The following is a 24,544-nucleotide window of genomic DNA, read 5'->3' on the forward strand; positions in this document are numbered from 1 at the left end:
AGCCCAGCCTGGTGGCCCTCCATCCTGTCCTCAGAGCCACCTTCTGGCCCACCTGCAGAGCCTCAGCACCTCCACTTTCAACAGCAGTCCTGGTTTTCTCTTAAAACACTCACTGTTCATAGCTCTGGTGCTAATAAACCATCACTGCAACGGGCCACCCCTCCTTGCCTTCCTCCTGCAGGCTCACAATGCTCACACCCCAAACCCACCCATCCTGACCCACCGTGGCCCCACAGACCACGAGCTGCATTCAGAGGGGTTCAGCCTGGAGCCCTGCAGGAGCTGCTACAATCCTAGGTACAATCCAAGGCTCTGACATGCTGGCAGGGTGAGGGAAGGACCTGCCAGGTCTTTCAGCCTACAGAAAGATTAAGGGCTTGATGGGATGAGGCAGGAACTCACTAGGAGGGATGGTTCCAAAGCCAGCAGAAAGCACAGGAAGCAGTGGATCAGAGGCAGCAGATAGCCAAGAGGACACTCCCTAGGCACCTGCCAAGGCAGTTCTCTCTTCACACCCCTCAAAATACTATATCTGTCAAGGGGGAGAACTAATGGAGATGGTCACTACTGGGTGAGGAAAGCAGAACGAGATAGGATTTCAGTAGAAGAGACACAGTTGTTTCTGGAGAAGCATTAGCTCAGCTGGAAAGGAGCCTGGTCACACCACTGAAACATCTCCTCACAGAGATGAGGCAGCCACTGCTGGCCAACTGCAGCAGCCTTGTGCTGCTGCCTTCAACATCTGTCCCAGAAAACAGCTGGAGAGGAGAAATGTGTGTCTCTGCCTGCCACATCCCAGAGGCCAGGAACCTCTCCCTTTCTACAGCACAACACCAGCAGCTGCCTAAAAATCACAATGAAATTATAAATGGGGCAGAGAAACAGCCCACCAGAACCTCACTCCTTGTCAAAACCTCCTCTGTCTCTCCCAGTTGCCCTCAGGATTTAAGTATCCAATTGTCCACCATGCTCATGGAGAGCAAGTCCTTCAGAAGGAAAGAGGAGAAGTGAGGGCCAAGTACACAGGTCCCTCCTCAAACGTCCTTTGGCTTGGAGGACCTGCCTTTCCTCTAGCTACCTCTAGGTCTGCAGGAAGCCCCAGCAACTCTTGGAGCTCTGATCTATCTCTACAGCTGGAATGGTCCCCAGGGACCAGAAAGGCTCCCAGTGCAGGCAGGGACAAAGCACTCCTTGTGCTCCCAGGAGCTGGCAGGATCCAACTAACACGTCCAAGAGCTACATCTTGCTGCCAAACTGCCAAAGTGCAGAGCAGCATCTTCACTGGTGCTGCTGAGATCCTCAGATCCTCAGCCTGGCAAACCTTGAGCACCTCAGGCTATGAGCCCTGGGCAGTCCCCACTGGTGGCTGACAGGAGCTGCTCAGCTCCATCTGGAAATGCAGCCCCATGGGAATGTGACCCAGGCAGGCAAGGACAGGCATCACCTCACCCACTGGTGTGTGCTGGACACACACCCACCCCAGCAGCAGCCACTGCACCAAGCCACCTCTTTGAGGGCCCCTCAGGGGGCTGGGGGCACAATGAGGTGGGGGACCAGAGCAGCTCAGCCCACCACCAGGAAAACCAGGTGCACTGGGATCCAGCACGTGCATCTCCTCACATAGCTCAGGCAGGGGAGAGCTGGAGGATCAGCTCATCATCCCACACCACGGTGAGGGACAAGACAGGCACTGATCCATCCTCCTGTTAGGAACATTTTAACAGGCATCCATCCATCAATCCAATGCCTCATACCTCTACGGCTCAGGGAGACACACCCCTCTCTCAGGCTGCAGCAAAGAAGCAGTTCTCCTTTTACAGCAAGTTGTGTTGCTTTCTTTTGGATTGAGCCAGTCAGGAAGAGCCACTGTTGGCCACAAGTCTCTTCTGATAGCTTATCAGTCCCTTTCACCCACCACCTAGAGAGGACAGCTGCTCAGGAGCACCCTCTGCTTGGAGGATGCTGAGAGCATGTCCTGCCTGCTTTTCCCTGGCTAAGAGGGAACTGCTGGCTTGGGGCTGCTTGGCCAGCTATCCCACCACTAGGCCACTGGAGTTTAGAAAGTTACCACAATCATGAACATCTTGAACAAGAGGCTTCACATTTCTGGGAAGCATGGAGCTTGCCCAGAGAGAAATAATCCTGGGAAGTCCCTACATGACAGCACCAACAGGCAATAAGTTACTAGGGACAGAAAATTCATCACTGTCTTCAGTCTAGAGTGGGTGTGTCAGCTTAGCTGCAGGGAAAAGGGGTTTAGAGTACTGACCTCTGCTTTCATTAATGGGATCAGCCTCAACCCAGTGCTAGGAAGCCCCAAGGTCCTTCCAGGCTCTTGCACAACCACACAGCCATGATCCAGGACTGCTCCCTCCACCCACCACTCACTTGGACAGATCCCAGAACCAGAGACCCATCTCTGCCATCTCCTCAAGTTCTCCAGGCGATGCTTCAAGAGAACCTTGGGCAGCCCACTCCCAAAAAGACTGGCATCTCTATGCCCTCAGACCTCGACCTGGCTGACTGCCTTGGAAATACCTACCAAGGTCTCCAGGACTCCAGGTACCCAACACATCAGCTGTGCCCCCAGCAGCACCATGTGGCCTGCCCTCATGGGTGCTGCCACAGCTGGAAGCATCTCTGCAAAAGAGCTCTGGAAGCATGGACAGCACTGGCAACCCCTGCTGCCCACTCACTGCCTGGTTTAGAGGCACCCCAAAACCACTGGTTTCACCTCAGAGACACAACACAGCCCAAATCCCAGCTCCATCCTACCAGCAATGGATGGACCAGTCTGCCAGGACCAAGCAGAACAAAAGCTGTATTCATTGTCCCTATGCCTGTGTCAAGCTCTTCCCATCTTCCCATGAGGCGCGCTCTGCACATCTTTGCCCCTCACAGTTTTCTAAGGGCAACGACAGACCTGGGCCCCCATCTTTGGTGGCTTCTTATCATCACTTCCACAGAGAGAGGAAAAAGTCTGCTCAGATCCACGGCTCATTTCCTTCAGTCAAACATCAACCACCAGTCTGCCAACCAGTCCCAGGCCCTTCCCTCTTCCCAAGCTCCCAGTCTCCTACACCACACCTCTCTCTCCCAAGGCTGCTAATTCCCTCCATTATCGCTCACACAACCTGTGTCCTGTCTGAGATTTCAGGTTGCAAGAAACAAGCCAAGCTCCAGGTAGGAACTGGCTTGGTATCCATTACTAGAGAGGAAAGAGGTGAGATTAGACCCATGATGAAGGGCAGGGTCTGTCCCGGTATGCGATTCTGGAACAAAGTGACCGGCAAGTGCTGTTGTCTAAGGTGCCCACTAAAATTTAGTTGTGTGCTATCACTACCACGTCACTCACCTCCCCCACCGTGTGCCAGGAGTGAGGTCAAGGTGTATTTCTGGTTGCCCTGGAAGGGTCAAGGTTGGGGAGAAACCAGGTTTCTTTCAGGCCGAGTGGCAGGGTGGTCTCTGCCCCAGCTCAACCGGGCTGCTCCCCTCCCACGGGCAGGGCCGAGCCTGGCCCGGCTGGGAGGAGCCGATGTAAGATGGTGCCATGCTGTGTGCGCCATGTCATGTGCTGCCAAGTTGGAGATGTGGGTTAGAAAGAAGGCCTGGCATCTCATTCCCCAGGCTCTGGTGGGTGGGTAGCGTGAGGCCCATGCACTGGGTTGCCAAGGAGATACGGGCTACAGAGATGGGCAGAAGCTTGCAAATCCCACAGTGCACCTTGGAGGAGAGATGGTTACCTTACCAGTCTTTCCAGACGTGGCTGCCATCATGCTTAACACTTCTAGGAATGGAGCTGTAGTACAGCCACTCCACTAGCTGCAATAAGGCATCACTAGGGCGTCCCATCTCCAGGGACAGCTCTGAGCTTCGGGGCTAGCCTGCGCTGGCATCATGGCTGGAGTTCACTAGGGACATCAAAGGAGGGATTTGAGAGAGGGTGGGAGGGAGGGAAGGCAGATGGGACAATCTTAAAATCAGCAGAGTCCCCAGTGGGGCAGAGTCGGGCTACAGTCACAGCTACAGCAGCCTGGTGCCTGCCCGGAGCATCACCAAGGCATGGACGTGCCAGGAGCAGCGGCCATCGGCTGGGAGTGGCTTACCAAGGGTTCCCGAGGCCAGGCCAGCCTCTCACCACCTCCTGCCCCTCATCCCTCCTGCCAGCCCTTTAGACAGCTCTTCAGGTGGTCAGGCCAGGCCCCCTCCTCTCCCCCTTGCTGAACTCAGCGCTGCAAGAGGAGCCCTTCAGGTTTAAATCTCTTGTGACAAGACCTTGGTTTAACTACATCCTCCAACTTCTTGCCTGCCTCAAGGCTGATCACTATGGAGTGGCTACAGCTCTGGCCATCCCCATGGATGCCCTCCAGCCAACACCAGCCCACCAGGAGGAAGAGCTGTGACTGTTCTAGGGAATAACCCACAAGCCCACCACATGAGTGAGCCAGCCCCTCCCAGTGAGGGCAGAGGGCTCAGCACACGGGCACTAAGGGCACAGCTTTCAGTCCAGTTTGTGAGCAAAAGTCATCTCCCTGTTGTGCTCCACCCTCAGCTCTGCAAGGGACAGGGCTCCAGCTCACAGCTGCCAGCACAAGTAATGTTTAACCCCACTAAATTTTATTGGTAACATATCCTGTGCCAGGACATGCCCCTGCAGGGTCAGCACTGCAGGAGCAGCTGGGGCTGCCTGACAGCCTCTTTGGAAAAGAGCTGGGTCCAGCCACAGCCTGGAGGGGCTGCACTGGCTCCCTAAGGCTTGGAAACCCATCACCACCCATGGACCCCCTCGGGCAGGGAGCTCTACCTACACAGGGAGCTCCTCAGGGTCTTACGGTGAGGCCAGACAACCTCTTTGGAAACCAGTAGCTTACCAGCTGGAGGGCACAAACTTAGACTCCATAGGGATAAGATGTAGCTGGAGGCCTTGTTAATACTCTCCACTCTGCAAGAGCAGAGTTTTCTCCCCTACTTTGCACCATAAAGTTTTGGTGTCTAACCCTCACACTCAGGGTCCCTATACAGTCACAAACGACCATCCTGGAAGAAACTGCAGTAAAAGTTTCATCTCCCTCAACCACTTCAGAGGGCTTGATTTTTCCTGGTCCTCCCTTCCAGGGACAATTCAACCTTGACCAGCACCCTAAACACACAAGGGGCAGGAAGACATCTCTTTCCTGGGCCACTGAGGAGCACAGCACTGCCCTGTAGTTGTGGACACCACCACCAACTTTTGGAAAACACCAGCAAGCACAACCTTCCCAGTGAAGAACCAGCCTGGTTCTGGAGGTCCTTGAAAGAACATTCCAGTTGTTCTTCCTGGTCCTGTCCTGAATCCCAATGTACTTCTCCCTACCTCCCAGGAGCTTCAGCCCAACAACAGCCCACCTGTAGAAGGGCAGATGCAGGAGAGGCCTGCAAGTGTGAGAGGGGCAGGACAGAGGACAGGAGTTGGCATCCACTCCACATGGCATTTGGGAAGCAAGCTTGGCTTGAAGCTGGGCAGTTACCATCACAAAGCTTGCAGGAAGCAACAGGATGCCCAAGGATAGCTCACTGCCAGCCAGGACAGCAACATGAGAGGACACAGCTCCTCTTCCTCTCCATTTAAGCAGGGAAGAGTAGGAGTCAACACCCTGCCTGGCAGGGCAGAGAGCAGAGGTTAAGCCCCAACACTCAGTCCCATTGCCCCAGTCTCCCATGGCACCACTACGGGAGCAGAGACAGAAGCAGGCAGAGCACAGCTGGCTGGTCACACTGAGCAGGGCAGGGACAGGGGTTCCAGCTTCTCCTGGACAAGTGCTTCAAACCAAGCACCTTAACTCAGAATTAGGACACTGCTACTCTGTTTTGACTTTCCCTTTGCATGTTCGTGGTTTCAAGGTTTATGTGTGGTCTCTGCACATTAAATCATCTGTGTCAGACCAGTACAGGCATTCCTACTGTCAGCAGGCAAACCTTGGGACACCACGCAGCTGGTTGCACCACCACCTGCACTTCCAGAGGCTCATGCCTGGAATGACTCTCCTCACTAGCCTGTACTGAGGGTGGCTAACACCCTGTTCCATCACAGGTCCTCATTTTGGCAAGGCTCTAGTCACTCATCTTCTGCAGGACACCCTCCTCTAGCTTTGGAAGTGTTTGAGTCATTTGGCCCAAGGGGTCCCAGCTGAGCCCCTGAATTTAGCACGGAGCTAGGCCTGTTGCTTTCACTGTGACTTGGGATGACATTTCACAGCTATGTTACTTGCTGGCAGGAAGTGTTTCCTCCCAGCAGTCCCTCAATGTAGCTCTCTGACCACGGGGATCAACGGGACCAGGCAGAAATCGAGCCCTGACTCCCTCCCGGAGAGCAGGGTCAGAACCCATCACCCAGCTCTGCCTGCTCTTGGCCACACAGACCCGCCCTGGGGCTGGCCCCTGCATCCAGGAGCAGGCAGTGCCCCGGAGCCAAGGTGCAGAGGGCAGGCTCGGAGCGGCCAAGCGGAGACCAGGGGACGGAGAGCCCCGTGGGGGGACAGGAGGGCCCGGCCCCGGCACGGGAGGTGGGGAGGGGACTCACCTGAGCGTGAAGAGCAGCGGCCGCAGCAGCAGCCGCCGGGTACGTGAAGGCGGCGTGGGGGATGGCAGGGGTCAGCTCCGTGGTGTACAGTGGGTAGGGAGCCCACGCTTCTGGGGACGCTGGGATGAGAGCCGCTCCAGTCAGGTCATCTAGACAGGAGGAGGAGACAAGGGGACAAGCGTCCCAGGAGCTGGCCCCAACAATCTGCTTTGGGGACAGGCTCCGGGTTCACACCCCAGGCTAATAAAGCTTCGCACTGCCGTCTCGATGAGGTATAAAATCTCTGTGCATAGGTGCTCCTCTGGCCTCCAGCCTTGCCAGGAGAAGGCAGGAATGTGTTACAGCCCTGCATGGGCTTTGCACAGACCAGTGGTGCCATAGGAGGCAGGACAGGGGACTCAGAGCCACATTACAGGTCACCTCAAAAGCCTCAGCAGGGCTACTCAGCCCACCAGACTACACAGAGGGTGATGGCACAGGACTCGTCCCTAACGCTTTACAATTAGGGATGCTTTAAAAGGTATCACTTGAGCTACCAAATCCAACTTTCATGTCTCAACAGTTCTATGTCATTCTCCTGTGGCTCCAACATCCTGCTGGCCTCCCTGCCCCAGGCAGATTTCAGGCAGAGCAGAGGTGGGTCTGACTTGCCTTCCATCATGGCAGCATTCGCAGAGTTGGGCATGTCTCAGGTTGGAGCCATGACCTCCAAGCCCCCCCACAGCATACTCACAGGGGTCCCGTGCAATGAAATGTGCTCCCAGGGCAGGGTGGATGTTGGTGGGGTTCGGTGTGGCCATCAGCTTGCTCTTGGCCATCTTTGTGTTTGCTTTAGCGAATTCTAACCGCAGGGTCTGGGGGTTCTCAGGGTCAAAGCGGATGCCCTGTCACAGGAGAGAGCACAGGAGTTTCACAGAGGTGAAGCTCCAGTCCAAGCACAGGCTGTGGTTATCCATGGAGCAAAGCCCAACTGAGGAACCAAGACCACCACATTGCAGTCACAGGCCCAGATTTTTGTCACCTCACTGCAACACTCAAGTTCTCACAAGCTTTTATTTTTATGTTTAGCTGGCCCAGGATCACTGTTTCCCACCTGAAGGACATAGTTCTACTCCTTATGTACAGTTCACCAACCACTATAGCAGGGATGGACACCAACACAGGTCAGGAAAGGTGTGTCTGCTGAAGCTGGGATAACTGTCTATACTGGAGCTGGGATAACCCCCATCTGTGTGGGAGCTCCCATCTGTTATGCCACTACACTTTCTGCCAGCTTGAGCAGAGGCATTAGCAGGTGTCACAAAGCCCAAGGCAAGGTCTACAGCATAGCAGAACCATGTCTTGCTGACCAGATCCTACCAACACTCCTTCAGGATGGGGATCCTTTTTGGTGTCCTTTCCATGTTGACCATCCTCAAGATACTTTCTTGAGTCACAGCAGATCCCTACACCCTCAGAGCTGTCTTCCAGTGGTCAAAAACTACAGGGAGACAGCTTGCATCCATCTGCCCAGGCTGATGTCAGCCTTGAACAGCTCTACTGCTTCCCTGTCGAGATGCTGCTGGACCACTTCCATAGTCCAGGGCACAGCCCTGCCCTTTCTCTGCCCTCAGCCCTGGGTCCAGCAATGCCCGTGGCCCCCAGCCCCTTCAGCCCCCAGCACTTTGGGTACTCACATTCAAGGCGTTCTTCGCTGCTTCAGCGCCAGCCCGGCTGTCAAAGGTCACAAAACCCACTGGCTAAAAGAAACAACACCAATTTCAGTTTGGAAGATTCTCCCAGCTCCTCAGGCTGCCTCACCACCTCCTCTGCCCCAGACAACCAGCAGAAAAGACCATCCTAAGCTGCACAGAGGCTTCAAGCAGAGCTTGGGTCATCGGCCCAAGATTCCTGCTCTGCATTTGCTCCCACCACAAACGCTTTGGCATCCTTATGTGTGGGGACACTGCTCACCCTGACAAGCCCCAGCACTCCCTGCCCTGATCAGCACGGGAGTGGGGAAGGCTGATGGCAGCACAAGGTTTGAGGCTGAAGCCTCAGGGCGGCAAGAGAAGACACTGAGACATTCAGAACTTGCTGGGTCAGGAGAACCCTGCTGTGTAGCTGGTACTGGCCCAGACAGTGCTTTACACAGTGAAATGGGATATTTCCCCTCTCCCCTCCCGGCATGTCCAGTTTGCTAACAAAAGACAAAAATACACAGGCTGGAAGAAGGTACCTGCTTTGAAGTCAGCTTGATCAGTGACCCCTCATAACCCTGCAGGAGAGAAGAAAGCAAGTTAGTGCCAGGCTCCTGAAGAAGCCACGCTACAACCAAGACACAACACGACAGCCCCAGGAGTTCCTGATGCACCAAGCCCTCCACAGGGCAGGGGCCACAGCAGAAACAGGGACAATAACACTTCTGTTCCACCAGTAGAGAAAACTGGGAGCAGAGGAGGTATTTGAGCTGTTCCATCCTGGCCCTTTGGGAAGGAATCCTATTTTCTAGCTCTTTGTCCAGCGACAAAAGTGAGCACCCTGCCCTGGCTAGTGCCTAGAGAAAGCAGAGCACCCTCCCTGTGCTACAGGAGTGCAGACAAGGGAACCCCACCTCCCCAGAGACAGCCTAGGAGTTATTAGAGAAGGATGGAGAGTTTGGGGGATGAGGACACATCCTCAAGGAAGGGCTGGTCCAGTTGAGCAGCAGGGCTGACCAAGCAGGTTTCATCAAACTTGGACACAGCACAATTCCAATGGCAGGCTCCAACTGGAGGTTCCCAGCCATGGGATCCCATGCTGGCTTCAAGTTCCCACATCATCCCTACTTCCCCTGACAGACCTTTGCTGCCAGACCATCCACAAAACAGCATCTTTTCCTCCAAAACACGGATCTGAAGACCTCCTTACCTTGAATGGTCGGAAGAGAAGGTAGAGCTCTCTGGGTTTGATATCCACAGGAAGGCCACTGACAAACAGCGTCCGTACCTAGGGGAGAGGCCAGCCAGCTGTACTGAAAGGGGATGTTTGGTGCCAAAGCAGGAGCACAGCTCACAAGATTAAGTGCAGTAAGAACAGGATGCCTTGCACCAAAGGCCCACTAACCCTTCCCTGCATTAGAGGAGTGTTGTCCAGGATAAAACACACCTAGCCCTTTGGTCCCTACCTCAAAGGATTCAGCCCCTGGCATCATGGCCTGGGTTGATCAAGGCATGGACACCAGCCCCACAGCCTGACAGGGCCTTGATGGCTAAACTGGAAAAGACCACACACTGCCACAAGTACCAACTTTGATGCATCCCAAAGGTCCAGAAGGAACCAGTACAAACCCCAGTTCTCTCCAGATGTTTCTACAGAACACATATTAGATCTCTTCTCCTCAACCTACCCTGGCACTTTAATTCCATCACCAATTCAAAGACTGCCCTCAGTTTTGATAAACACCTCACTGCCCCACTCATAGCTTTTGACTTCAGCAACAGCCCCAGAACATCATTGCAGGAAGATTTTTGGGTCCATCCCAGCTCCTTCCCCAGCACACCTCAGATCCTTTAGAAGTTGCTCCCAAACCCACTCTCAGAGCAGTTATTCTGTTGTGCCCAGCCAAGAGCAGCTGTGCTGGGCCAGACCCCTGTAAGCGTCTGCTCTTCCCAGGCTGTTCAAGTCATGGACCAAGTCCAAACACACACATGGCAAAGCAAAAAAATACAGTGCCAGGGGAGGATTTCAATAGATAATCCATTAAAATTATAGATAATAGTTCACCTGAATAACCAAGAAGAAGAAAGTGCTGAAGGCTCATGGCCTGGGAGAACTCTGCTCACCAGTCACACTCATTGTGAGCACCTTCTCCCTGCACACTGGCTGGCAGACTATTTCCATAGGAAGCAGCATGATGAAGCTGCAGAGACTTCTTGTAAATCAGCACAGAGCTGGAAAGGGAAGTTATGCACAGCCGAGGTCATGAAGACGCTTGTCATTATGAACAAGGAGCAGGAGCCCCAAGCCAGAACTCATCTTCTGGCCTGCTTCCAACACAGAGTGACCCCATCACATTTGCAGGGCAGAAGGGCTCTGCTCCCACACTTTTTGTTTTGCTCAGCCATTTCCCCTTCCCCAGACAGAGTGGGCTGTATCCAAAACCACTTTTACCACCAAACTAAGCAGCCTATGCTTGCCCTGCTCCTGGGCTGGAGACAGACCTGGATGCACAGGAGCCCCTGCCTCTATAATTCTTTGGGGGCAGCCAGATAGACACTCCTCCACACAGGGGAGTTTCTCTTACTTACACATGAAAACTCACCTCCTTGAGCTCCTGTGCCCAGGACAGTCCTGCCAAGGCAGACAAATGTCCTTCCCAGGGTAAAGCCCCCCAGGACAGGCAGTGATTGGCTTGGGGTGCTCCTGCTCTCCTGTGCATGCTGAGACTAAGGACTGCCACTGTCCCCCACCAGACTAGTGTGAGGAGCCCTTCTCTGGCCCAGCACATCTCAGGAGCAGAACCAGAGCATCTTTGCCCTCCCCACCCCCAACCCTTCAACATGGATGGCTCTACCACACACTCTTGCTTTGCCCTGCCTTGGGAAGCAGGATGCCACGTGGAGCGCTCCAGGAACCCTTTCCAAGCCCAGGCTCAGTCTCACAGGCTTCCCAACCATCCCACCCCACATCTGACACTTTAAGGCACCACTCCAAGGCCACCCCATGCCTGGACAGAGGAGACAATGCCACTGTTTCTTGGCTTGCTGGCTGCCTTAAAGACCTCAGCGCTTGCACTTCAGCATGAGCTCCACAGAGCGCCTGCAGTGCATTCCCAGAAGACCCACAGCCATCTCTTGCAGGGGAGGACTGCAGAGTGTGGTGGCACACATGTGCCTCAGCCATGTGAAAGCACTGTCCCTTTTCAATATTTCAGGATCCAAGTGTGCTCAGCCCCCAGAATGGATTTTCCTTCCGAGCAGACAGAAATCCACATCCCTGTTGGGTCTCTAAATGGCCCCGTGATGCATCACTTGGTAAGTCCTTGCGACAGGCGTGACAGGATGGAAGCTGCGTGGTGGCTCAGGGAAGGGGGAGCCAGAGCTGGAGCCCTCACATCAGCCTGAACAGAGCAAGGCAGGTGCCCAGAAAAGCTCTTTTGTCAGAGGTAACAGGCTCCCAGTGCCAGCCCCATATGTTGCTGCCAAGGACGGGAGCAAGAAATCTCTCACTGGCCCCAAGTTTTCCTTGGCCTCCAAATCCTGTTTGTCACCATCCACAGCATTGAAAAGGCATCAGAAGGCCAAGCCACAGCACCCATCAAGGGTTACCATTGCCCCAAAGCCTGGGCAATTCCAAATGCCACCAGCCAGTTTCTCCAAAGAGGGCCTCAGGACAAACTAAGGAAGTCCCTGCTCAGAAAGAGCTTGTTGGAAGCAGCAAGACCAAGCAGTTGGTTTTACAAGATCTATGCAATTCAACACATCCATAAGTGATCTAGAGAAGAGGAAGGAAGGAGGGAGTTACTCTGTGAAGGGAGGATGAGGCTGGGGAGAGACCTGAGCAATATTTTCAAAGGACAGGGAGCTCACTTCCAACACCAGCCGTAAAGCAAAGGAGATTTTGGTTACCCCACAGGAGAAAAGCAGGAGGCAGCTCACCAGTCTGAGCCTTTTGTGCACTGTGGACAACCTGGTCCAGCCTCTTCCCCTGCTCCCAAAGACAGGAAACTGTATATGAGGGCAACAGGGTCTAGACAAGCATCTTCCAGTGGATTAACCAAACTGGGACTCTGCAGTCAGCCCAAGTCCTGTGGGCCTGGAGAGCCCAGCAGTACCTCCCAAGGCTGACAAATCCAGGCATCCAGCCCTTACACTCAACATGCCATGACAGGATAGCTAAAATATTCCCTACTTCAAGTCCCTGCCACCAAACACCCAATCCAGCCTCCCCACAGTGCATTTGGAAAAGACACAGGACAAGAACCACCAAACCAAAACAAGCAAAAACACTATCAAAATTATCCATCCAGGGCTCGATCGGGAACTACCTGGGCCAAACTACATGTCCAGAGATGCAGCAGGAGCAGATCTCCAGGAATACCATGCTCTTCTGCTTATTCTTGGGTCCTGCTGCCAGCCATTTGAAAAAGAGATGCCAGGTGAGATCAGCCACATCCCACCCAGGACTGATCTGAACTGGACACATGGGCCTGGGGGAAGCAAGGCAGAGAACAGCTCTCACCTAGGAGAGCCCAACAGAGTCACACTGCTGCAGGCCCTGCAGAAAATAGTCTCCCTTCCCCATCCCTGCCCCTCTGGGGATGTCCCCAGTCCAAACACCTGAAAGAGATGGAGGAGAGCCATGGAAAACAGGATTCATGCCAGGAGGGACAAGACCATCTAGGCCATCTCTTAGAGAGGGAGTATCCCAGCATAGCTTCCCACGCAGTGGGAGGGAGGGACACCAACAAACCATTTAGCCCTCAAGTTCTCAGTGTCAGTCCCTACACAGCTGCACCTCCCCAAAGAGACACATACCTCGGGCCAGCACAGCCAGGAGCTTCACACCAAGGCTGTAAGAGAGCCAAGCAGCAGCACCTGCCCTGTGCCACCACAGCCCCAGCACTGCCAGGAGACCAGCACAGCTCCCACAGCTCCTGGCCACAGCTGCTCTGGAGTAAGAGCTCTCTAAAGCAAGTTCTGAGCTGCCCTGCTCAGAAAAGGGTCGAGTTATGTCAGAAGTGTCTGATGCAAGGGAACAGGTACCCACTCCCTGAGGTGGCAGTGATTTGGGGTTTTTTGTTAGAAGACTGGTCCAAACCCCTCTCCCAGAGCCAGCAAGGCCGACCCTCCCCTTTGGAGAGATCAGCCCTTTAACTACATCACCCACAGCACAGCTCAGGCTACTCCAGCCCCCCAAAACTGGCCTGGTCCTGGATCCATACTTCCAGCACCTGCAGCACACAAGCCTTTACCAGATGTGGTTCAGAGACACCTGAAGACAGGTACAGCAGGAATGTGTGCTAATGCCCCCCCCACATTGTGCCTTTGGACATTCCCCCTCTCCAGGAAGCCACCCCAGTCACATGCCAGCTTTTCCTAGAAAAGAGCCATTTCCCACCAATGTGTCCACTGAGCCTCCTCTCCTATGCCACCAGCCCCATGGCATCCTGCTGAGGGACAAGCTCTGCCACAGCATCCCAAAGGCACTCTCCACTCCTGGCAGCCGCTCTGTGATGCCAGGAGCTCAGGGACACGGAGCACAGCTTTTCCCATTGGAGAGCATCTCCGTGGGGTGCCTCCCTGGTATTCCGGGGTCACCACTCAGGCCAGAGGGGGACACAGAGCCGCGGTCCTGGCCACCGCGATGCAGCCAGGGCCACTTGACGTGAGACGGCTGGAATGCAGCGAGGCTGCGGCTGCCCCCGGAGCCGGGACTTATAAGGCACGGGAGCGGAATGGGGCGGCGAGCTTGCACAACAGGGCTGCGGGGAGGGGAACACGCAGAGTCCGGTGGCAGGGCTGAAAAATGGGACAGGAGCCTGCTCTCGGCGTCTCACGCGGGCCGTGGGGCTGCAGAGTCCTGCCGCTGCAAGCCGGGGCTGCTTTGGTCCTCAGCACAAAGTCCCAGGGACCACAAGGGAGGAGAAAACCGGGAGAGAGAGATGTGTGTGGTCTGTACGAGGGACAGCTCGGCAGGCAAGCAGGGCAGCCTCCACACCACGGGGCAAGAATCCTGAGAGAAGGGGCTTGCAACTGGCTGCTTCACTACTCCATGCCTCAGTTTCCCCTCCAGCAGTCAGAAGAGAGGTGGCAAGAGCCGGGGTGTGCTGCCATTCCAGCTCTAACAGAGCTCTGGTGTCCTCAGGCAGGAAGCCCCATGCCAGCACAGAGCTTCCCACCCACTGGAAAGAAGTTCACCCATCCCCAGATGCAAAAAAGGGCCTTGAACCTCCCCTAGCAGTTGAAACAAGGCAGGCTTCAGGCATTTCCCTCAGAAAACAGCCTTTTGCACAAAAGGCACACAAGGACCAACATCCCGCCAGCCCAGAGCGAAGAAGGCTGACCAGAAGCCAGCCCAAAGTGCACTAGCATTTGGTCCCCAAGGCTGTGGTCTTCACATAGCTCATAGCCAGATCAGCCCCTCCCCAGCACTGCTCTTCCCCCACATCAGGCAGGGGATGTCAGCAGGGCCCAACCACCCTGTGGTCAGGGGAGGAAAACACTCCAACAAGGGGGAAGCAGGGAGAGGCACCAGCCCCACACCGGGAGAGCAGGAAGCACATGGGAACTGATAAGGCCAGGCACAACAGGGCAGCACCCAAGAATAGACCTTGGTCCTGGCAGAGGAAGCTCTGCTGGTGTGGTTTTGCCATGGATGCTTCCTCCTGCTATCAAGTCCTGTCACTTGTGTCTCTGCAGCATCTCACAAATTCATGAAAGCACATTACCCAGATGGGTTTGGACCACAACAGGAGCTCAAAGCTGATGAAACATTTGGAAAGATCAGCCCCACAATTCCCAAGAGATTACTGTCCAACAGAGCAGCTCCCCAGCACAGGGAGGTGCTGGCTGAGCACCCTCAGGTTGCCTTTATCACCCTTTGCCTTGCCAAGAGGCCCACTAAGCCAGAGGGGGCAGGCACAAGTGCCACAGCCAACATGCTGAAGGACACTCACATCCACGCTGGCTCTACTCAGCCACCATGCTAAGCCCTGGGCTCCAGACACCTTTACCTGCCACTCTCTGCTGTTGGGGACCTGCAGACACCTGTCACCATTGACAGGAGCCATGGACTTGACCTGCTATGGACCAGCTTTTTCTGCCCACACCCAGGCACCTGTTCTCCTGGCAGGAGACAGTGGTGAAACGAGTTCTTCCCCAGGGTAGAGACTGGCAGGAGACATGGGTCTGGAAGCAGGACCCTCACAAGAAACAATTCTTACCTCAGATCTTTCAGTGAGTACATCTGTATCTGCTTCGCCCCACCACATGGTGATTCCTGGGCACTTTTCAGTCCTGTGCCTCCCAGGACACATCGAGAGACAGAGGAATCTGTCATCAGGTCAACCCAATTTGGGGCAGCCCACCAGTGGCCCAGCACCATGTCAGTGACCTCCATAGCCCAACAAGCAAGTACTCCACAAAACCCAGGTGATGGAGGGCAGAAAGCTCACAGCAGCTCTTTACTGTGGACAGCAGTTATTGGAGTGTCACCCCCAACACAGAGAGACCTTTGGGGACACTGGGAGGATGACAGCCACTCACAGGACTAAGCCAACACTGCATCAGCCCAGCTCTTAGCAAGACAGGTCACTAGACAGCAGGGAAGGGCTGTGCTACCAAAATATGCACCAAAAGTACCAATCCAAACCCACAACATGCCCTCTGGCTGCTCTCTCCCAACCCATGGCTCATGCTGCACTTCAGGCCATTGCTGCAGGGGATCCAGGGCAGTTACACATCGAGGGAGACACAGGCCTCCTGTCCTTGGAAGTAGATGGGAAGGATATACATCCTCAGGCCAACATCTCCTGACCCAAGGACACACACCAAGACTGTCCCCACAGCAATGCAAGAACCTGCCTGTCACCACCTGCAGCAGAGGGGGGGAAGGCACCATCCCAGACTGGGAGGTCAAACATTTCCACAGCTTCTCCTGGGCTGTGCAGCGGGGCTAGAGAACCTCCACAAGGTTCTCCACCCATTGGGCCCTCAGGTTTCCAGCTGCCCCAGCACACCATGACCCTGTGGGGCAGTGGCCAGAGCATCCTTGCCAAGCTTGTAGCACCCACTTGTGCTGTGTCAAGGGCAGGATCACCTGGTGCCACTACTCCCTCCTCATCAGATGCGCTGGGCTGGCTCAGGATCACATCTCAGTATGGGCCAGGTTCAGCAGCTCCAGTGCTGGAGCTGTCCCCCACTGCCCTGCCCCTCATCAGGTCCCTTCACAGGGCCAGGCACACAGGAGGAACTTGGTTTCCACTATCCCACATGGTGCAGGAAGATGATGAATATTGTAGTGAGGTCCAACCACCTCGCTTCTACAGTCATGCTGCAGTGAAGCTTCAAGCTGAAGCCTTTATTTCAGGCAGAGCTCCAGTACAGGCACCAGCATTGCTCATTGCTCAGTGACCCAAGCAGCAAAGCCTCCATGATTTGGCTGGCCAAGACCAGCAAACTCAAAGGATCTTTCACTCCACGACCTTCCGCATTAGTTCCAGCAAGAGTCACTCTTGATCCTACAGTGCCAGATCCTCAAGCAGAGCTATGAGGAAGGACAACAAAGCCCAAACTACTCTTAGCTACCTTCCAGACATCTCAAAGGGCATCTTTCCTACTTTGGTGAAAGCAAAGCAGAGACTTAGCAAGGGAAACATTGAGTTTGGTCCTTTCTAACTTCCACAGGCACCACCCAAAATCCATTAATTCTGAGGCGAAGGAGGCAAAGTCCTGCTCAGCAGCTCCTCATATTAGCCAAAGAGGAAGACTCATTTCTGAAGCTGGGTCTGATTTAATAGCCCAGGAGAACAGGTGGCAGGAGAAAGAAATTATCTCATCACAGGGAATAGCTGAGTTGGCATGCTGATGCTCAGACTCGTGTCTAAGAAATTTAGATTTGAAAGAGTGAGAAAGGAGAAAGAAGCTCCTTCAGAGGGCATTCACAGACACCAGGACACAAGGAGATAAAGGGGAGATTCCCACATCCCTCCTCCTGTCAGAGCAACTCAGTGCTCAACTCAAGACCAAGAGGATGTCTGGGAACACATCAGTTCCCAGAACCCCTTGTGTGCATGGTGACTCCAGGGTGTCTGCTCAGCCAACAATCTGTCACTGACAAAAAGCTGCAACTAACACTTAGGGGACTTTTAGGATGCATGAAAACAGCTCTGGGGCACCATCCTGCTTCAGCCAGGCCAAGTGCAAGAGAATTAGTGAGTGGTGTCTGTAACCACTACAGCTTCATGATCCCCATAGTGAAGAACAGCATCAGAGCAGTCATTTGACTCCAGAACTTACACTAACCTTATTTGTTTGCAGCTGTAGAGCTGGAATCCACACATGCACGAGGTATCTAGGTCCACTCAAGCAGAGATTACAGAAGTCAAGAGATGCCTGGCACCAGTCCATGAAGTGCTACAGACATCCAGCACATAACAGCCCACTCACCAGCAGCATTCCCAGGCAGTTCCAGCAGCCCTGGAGTACAGCAGCTAAGGAAAAAGGGATGTAGGACTTGCTACTGAGGAAGTTGTCTGGAAGCTAAGAGCCTTCTGCCTCTCCAACACAGTTTTCTTCTAACCCACAGCCTTCCATGGACCAACAGGGAAGATCATAGAACTACAGGTTTAAAAGGGACCTTAAAGAGCATCTCATTCCACCCCCTGCATGGGCAGGGATGCCTTCCACCAGACCAAGTTGCTGCAAGCCCCATCCAACCTGGCCTGGAACACTTCCAGGGATGGGGCAGCCTGAGCTGCTCTGCGCAACTCGTACCAGGACTTCACCCTGTCACATGGAAGTATTTCTTCCCAAGATGATCCTTTCTGGCAGAGTTTAGCCAGGTCCTCACCTGAGCTCTCCCAGCACAACTTCACACTTAACGTTTTCCACCTTCAGCAGCCCAAGCTCTACCTCAAGAGCAGCAGCCACCACCCATGGAACTGCAAACAGGTCCTTCTGACCTGCCAAGAGGACACACACCATAACCACTGACTTCAGCTGCTGGTTTGGGGCATCTACGCAGCCAGCTCCAAATTTCTCCCACTCCCAGTAGACCCATAACTTCCCGGTGACTTCTCAGGAGAGCAAGAACTAATTTCTAGAGTAGGACCAACAAGTCTGCATGAGGCACTCCAGAGGGCAGGGTGAACACACAGGGTTTTATTGCTGTGCAGCCATGGACACACCACAACACAGAGTGTCCACGGGAAGCAGGAGAGCTCTTCCAGCTGCCCGAAAAAGCTCTGCCAGCCACAGGGGTGGGAGTGCAGCACCTAGGCAGCTGCCTATCCCACACCACCGCTCAGGACTGCCCGGAGAGATGCAGCCACGCAGATCGGTGGCTGCCTGGAAAATTAAACAGAAGATAGCAGCAAGTGGGGAGGGATCCCGTTTGGGGAGGTGTCTGGTGAGGAACAGCAGGGACTGACATTAGGCCCTGTTTGTTTAACATTCCCGTTAACGACCTCGAGAGCAGCGAGAGGCATTCCTGTCCTCCGCATGTCACCAGCCAGGAAGCGGCTGCGAGATCCAGGGGCTCACAGATAAGATAAAGGGAAAGGCTGAATTTGGGAGCTTCGCCCCGCTGTATCTGGGGCACACGGCACCCTTCTGCAAACGCCTGGGGAGGCAGCAAAGGAGGAGCACGGTGGGGGGGATGGAGGAGTGTCCGCAGCGCCAGGATCTGGCAGTGTTATCCATGCAGTGTGGGAAAATATTCCAGCACGCCCTCCTGCATATGTTGGGACTGAAGGAGTCCACTTTGCACTGAATGTTATTTATCACTCTGTATCAAAGGGAGCTTCTGGGCAGGAATTTGGGCCCCCAGACCATGCTGGGATCCTAAACACAAGGTCACTCCTTATGCCTCCATTAACCTCTGCAGTGAGGAACGGCTCCTGGTCAGCCAGGAGGTACTGGAAAAACAAGCACTTGGAGTAGGCTCAGGGTAGCCACCATGGAGCGTAAACCATACTCACCAACCACAGCATTATTTCTGGTGGAGAAAGGACTTTTCCAACAGCAATCCCACCAGAGTCTGAGACATTAAGGCCCCACCAGTCCCAGCCTAACCAAGGTTATGGGTCTTTTGCTGCAGCCCTGGGTGCAGGGTGACAGACACACCCAGCGAGGCCACAGACCCTTCAACAGGGTGGACAGACCTTGCCCCTCTCCGCACACTCCTGGAGGCTGCACAATGGAAAGCAGAAGCCACTTCTGTCCAACCCCTGCCTACTCCCCAGGGATGCCATCTTTAACTCAGTTTTCCAGCCATCAAGCTCCACTCCTGGGAGGACCAGCCTCTCCAGAGGGTGAGGATTTCCAGGCTCCTGAAACACTCCAGCATGCACTTTTCCAAACAACCACCCAGCAGTGGGGAACGGACCAGCTCTGCCCTGGCACAGGAGCTTACCCAACCACCACCTGCAAGGCAACACCACTGGGATGGGACGACCCAAGCAGCATCAGCCTCGGGGAGCTTTGCAGGCCGGTGAATAATTGGATCAAGGAGCCACATTGAGTCTTCTGCGCACACACACACAGCCTGTGAAACCCCCAGGTACCGAACCTCCCTCCACTAGGAGCTGCACAGGGCCCCAGGTGCTCTGGCTCCCAGCCCACCCACCCCAGTGCTGCTGGGACATGCCACCAGCAGCATCCACATCCCATTGCGTCATCGCATCACCCATGCCCTGCTCCACGCCGCAGACGGATCCACTACAGCCACCACCTGCCAATCCCTTCCAGCCCATTACTCGGGTCACCCTGGCCGGGGCTGAGGCCCAGGGGACACGGCAGCCTCAGTCAGCTGGCGCGCAGGGCCCGCGGTCCCGGTGGGTGGTGGAGAAAGCCGGGCGCCATGTTGCGGCGGCGCGAGCGCACGGAGGACAGCGAGGGGAGGGGACTGAGCACCTCCCCAGTCCTGAGGGCCAGGCGCGGAGGACTGCAGCAAAACGCTTCCAAAGGCCAGGCGTTTTCCAGAGCCCTCTCCAAGATGGAGGGCAGCTAGTCACCCACTGTGCCAATACCTGCTCCAGGGGTGCGGCGATGACATCGGCCAATGGCTCCAACAGCCCAAGTTCAAACGTGGAGGGCTGCAACCTCTGCCATGTGGCTACAGACAACCAACCCTTACTAGCCTTCCCAGCCCTGAATTCAGCGGCATCTAGGCTCTGGCTTGCATTGGCATATTGGGGAAGGGGCTGCTGACAGGTCAGCTCACAGTCCTCCAGCCAGCTGCACACATGCAGCAGGGCAGGGGCTCCTCCACTATTGTCCAAGTGTCTCCCTTGCAGCCCACACGGGCAAAACGGTGCTGGATCCAGGATCCTTCCAGCTCTAGGGATCTGGCAACACAACACCATGCCCACGGGCACTGGCTGCACTGGATGGAGCAGGGACCTGCCAGCCCTCTGCCCCACAGGGCTACAGGCGCACTGGGCTGAGCAGGGGACTTGCCCTGCCGGGCCCCAGCCCCTCCCCGGGACAGCCCGAGGACTCCAGCACCAGCTCCCCAACACCTCCGTACACTGGTCCCCGCAGCCCGGCCCCAGCTTCCCAGCCCGCAGCAGCCCCAGCCTCTGGGCTCCGGTTCCCCGACGACCCGGGGGTCCAGCCCTGACACCGAGTCCTCTATTCCCCAAAAGAGGCGCTGCGTTCCTTCTCGGCTTCTCCGACGCCGCCTCCGCTGTCCCCGATACCGCTCTGCTCCATGCCCAATATCCCAACCCCGGTTCCCCGACGACGCTGCGCTTCACCCGCCGTCCCCCGACAGCCTGGCGCTCCATCCCCGCCGCTCCGTCTCTGCTCCCAGTTCTCCGATGCCGTCGCGACCCAGCGCCAGCCCCGTCCCCGACCCGCAGCCGCGCCGCTGTCCCGGTACCGGCGCCGCTCCCAGTTCCCCGCCGCCCCATCTCCTATCCCCAGCCCGGCAGCCCACCTCCTCCTCGACGGTGCCGCCACTGTTGGTGTGCTCGGTGTCCTTGTTGAGGTTGCTCATGGTGGGGTGCTGGGGTGAGGGGTGGTGCCGGCTGCTCCGGAGCTCCGCGGGGCCGAGCCGGGGTGCCGGTGCGGTGCCGGTGCGGTGCCGGTGCGCGGGGGCGGTGCGGGGCGGTGCGGGGCGGTACGGCGCTGCCCTCCCGGCTCACATACGGCGTCCCGGGACGGCGCCGCTGTTAAGGGCCGGGCCGGGCGGAGCGGGGCCGAGCGGAGCGCAACGAGCCGCAGCTGCGGGGCCGACGCGCCCCAGCCCCAGCCGCCGCTCCCGGTGCCGCCACCGCGCACCGAGCAGCGGGGCCGGGACCCGCCCGCCTGCCCCGCCCGGGGCCGCCCCCGGCCGCCGCCGCCGCCAATCCCGGCCCGGCCCGGCCCCCCGGGACCGCGGGGAGGTTTTTCTTGTTGTTGGCCTCGAGTTATTTTAATTATTTTTTTCCCCTCCTTTCTACGAAAAACTTTGTCAACTTTGATGAACTTTCGGGTTTCGACTTTCTTAAAGGGCCCGCCGGGCTCTGATCTGACGGCGGGGCCGTGCCGTTCCCTCCGCGCATCCCCGGGACGGGGAGACGTGGCTCAGCCCCGCGGGGATACGAGAGCCTCCGGACGGCACCTTTGTGGCCCCCGATGAGAGCCCCGAGCCCCAAGAACAGCAGCCCTGAGAGCTCAGGACGGGGATCCTGTAACTGCGGGAGAGCGGCCCTGAGCCCCAGGAGAGCAGCCCCGAATCTGCCCCGACAGCATCCCCGGTCCTCTGGGGACAACTGCCTGGTTCCTCCTGCCAGGGCAACCCCACAACCATCCTCACGGACATCGACGTGCGCCCCGTGCAAAGCCCTGTTCTTGGGCCTGGGAGGAGGAGCAGGGTTGAGGCACCAAATCAGGGAATCTGTGCATGGTGTGGGTGAGAAGGGACTTTAAATTTCATCTCATTCAACCCCCCTGCCATGGGCTGGGACACCTTCCACTAGACGAGGTTGCTACAAGTCCCATCCAGCCTGACCTTGGACATTTCCAGGGATGGGACAGTCACAACTTTTCTGGGCAACCTGGGCCAAGGCCTCACTACCCTCATTATCCATCTTCTGTCCTTTCTTCTTGCCCACATGGGTGCCAAATGGGTCACATCCTAAAGCACAGCCTGTGGCTGGATAACATGAGCAGAAAACGGAATACATAGCCTATTCCTCCATACAGCATCCCCCAGCTTGGTCCCCCTGTGAAGGATAAGTGTAAAACCCCAAGAGTTTGGGTCAACCTGCTGAGTGAGAGATGTCCAGGGATGTGAGCCCTGTTATCTTAACCAGCATTGCTGTTGCCCAGCCAGGTGAAAGAGGGGAAACATCAGCCCTGTCCTGGGGGTCCCACAGCCCCTCTGCGCTGCAAAAGCCAAGTGTGTTCCCTGTCCTCCTTTGGCCTGGTGAGAGACACCTGTGCTGAGCACTGAATGTCACTTCAAAGTCAAACTGAGTCCACACCTGTCTCTGAGTGACCACTTCATTCCAGCAGGAGCTCAGGGGGGTAAATCACTTCACTCATGTGCATGTTGTGAAGAGGTGGGAGCCTGGCTGGGAGTAACTACAGCTGAGTTCCCACCACACCTGGGTTCACTGCCCTGTTTAAGCCCCAGCCTGACTCCATTTGCCACCTGGCTACAGAGAGGCACCCTGTGAAAATGTAGCCCTAAACTCAGCCGTCCCCACGCACAAACATCGTCCAGCACAACCCACAGCACTCCAAGTCTGGCACCAGAAAGGCAATACAGGAAACACTGTGGATGAGGTGGTGCCCACAGCCAAGTGGACGTGGGGCCAAGTAATTCCATCACAGGAGGTGTGTTGGAGGGGATGAAACATCCTCCTGGACGCATCAGCTTTATGTTTCCCTGCTTTCTAGGTTATGGCTTTTAGCAGCAGCAGCTGTTAGCATGCAGCACAGAGGGTTTGTGTGTGGAGTCCTCACACAGCAGCAAAGTGACCACTTCCTTTTCCAAAGCTTTGTAATGAGCTGCTAAGCCAGAGAGTCTGATCCCTGCCAGGTCCTGCACGAGGGGAGAAAATTCCACTTTTTCGACTAAAAAACCCAAATTATTTATTTAAAATGCTGTCCTACAGAAGGGTTTTGGGGAGACTTCATGTGCCAGCTCTGAGCACAACAGCAAGAGCACCCTCAAGCCACTCATGGAGTTCAGCATGGACAGATCCAGATCAGAGCAAGGACTTTCTTCAGGGACACCACCCTTCACCATAACTTTGTCCCCAAGAGTGGGCGACAGTCCCATATGATCCGCTGGAATAACTCCCAGGAAGAGTGTTGCCTACTATTCCTGAAAGACTCTAAGAGAGCCCGCCCTGACAAAGACCAGGAATATTTGCTTCCTGTGCTAATTTGAGCAAAAATCAGCATAACTCCACATCTCTTTCTCTGTGTTTAGGTTTGGTGTTTCACTTTCTACAGACTTCGAGTGTGGAGCCTGAGGCAAGAGGAGGAAGGCACGGAAGGGTGGAAGTCAGGAGCAGCAGCAAGTTTCCATCAGACCCCCAAGGACCCTCATGCTACACACCCATTCAGAGGAGACATTCTGCCTCTTCCAGAGCAGGAAAACCTTGGCCATAAGCAAAAGAGTTTCTGTATCCATCATGCTGGGACAGTAACAGTGGGTCCACCACACCACTACCACACTTATGGCCACAACCTCTGGTTTATTTTGTAGGCAAATCCATGGCATCGGGCTGGAGATAAGCATCCTCCTTGCACACCCACCCCTCAGAGCTGTATGTGGTGGCAGCATCCCTACATCCCAGTATCTTGTGGCTCAGAATCCCTTTGATATCTTTATAAACATCACACCCAGGCAGCCTCTCCCCTCCAAAGCACGGCAGCATGTGCTTCAACACATGGAGCCCTTGATGGTCCAACCAGCTGCACATAGAGGGGCTGTTTTCTCCCCACAGGACCTTAAAGGGATGGACAGAAGGTGGGACAAATGAAGCCATCACTGCTACCAGCTTGTGCAGGTGAGCCAGTCCACCAGAAAATGGTGACATCTCTGCAGAGATTTTGGCTGAGGATTCCACTTCCACCTGGAGATGATCAGCTTTAAGTATGTGATCCAAGGTCGCACCAGCTGAACCAGTGCAGGAGCAGACAACACTTGGGTTTGGGCTTTGCTTATCCATGTCTTACAGTGATGTATTTTTATACCAACACCTTTTCTCCTAAAGTATCTCCTAAAATATGCTGTGACCCATCCAGCATCCACCAACCTCTCCCACATAATTCCTCATCAGGGTGGACAAGTTGACAGTGA

General features: G+C 55.5%; 1 protein-coding gene across 4 annotated transcripts in view; it reads right to left on the reverse strand.

The window, feature by feature from the left end:
• Nucleotides 1-21,530, reverse strand: part of RBPMS2 (RNA binding protein, mRNA processing factor 2) — a 48,733-nt gene extending 27,203 nt beyond the window's left edge. For 2 of the 4 annotated variants that reach the window (XM_066328612.1, XM_066328611.1), the window contains exons 1-6: nucleotides 21,182-21,530; nucleotides 9,449-9,526; nucleotides 8,778-8,816; nucleotides 8,236-8,298; nucleotides 7,293-7,443; nucleotides 6,560-6,708 (exon numbers count right to left, since the gene is read on the reverse strand). In XM_066328612.1, coding sequence (XP_066184709.1) covers nucleotides 6,560-6,708; nucleotides 7,293-7,443; nucleotides 8,236-8,298; nucleotides 8,778-8,816; nucleotides 9,449-9,526; nucleotides 21,182-21,241 — 540 coding nt within the window. In that variant the 5' untranslated portion in view covers nucleotides 21,242-21,530. Of the gene's footprint in view, nucleotides 1-3,743; nucleotides 3,912-6,559; nucleotides 6,709-7,292; nucleotides 7,444-8,235; nucleotides 8,299-8,777; nucleotides 8,817-9,448; nucleotides 9,527-21,181 lie in introns of all 4 variants that reach the window. The other 2 variants (XR_010744644.1, XR_010744645.1) reach the window with 2 other exon arrangements.
• Between the last annotated feature and the right edge of the window lie 3,014 nt (nucleotides 21,531-24,544).

The sequence above is a fragment of the Sylvia atricapilla genome, chromosome 13 (genome assembly GCF_009819655.1).
Source record: "Sylvia atricapilla isolate bSylAtr1 chromosome 13, bSylAtr1.pri, whole genome shotgun sequence".
NCBI classification, from domain to species: Eukaryota; Metazoa; Chordata; class Aves; order Passeriformes; family Sylviidae; genus Sylvia; species Sylvia atricapilla.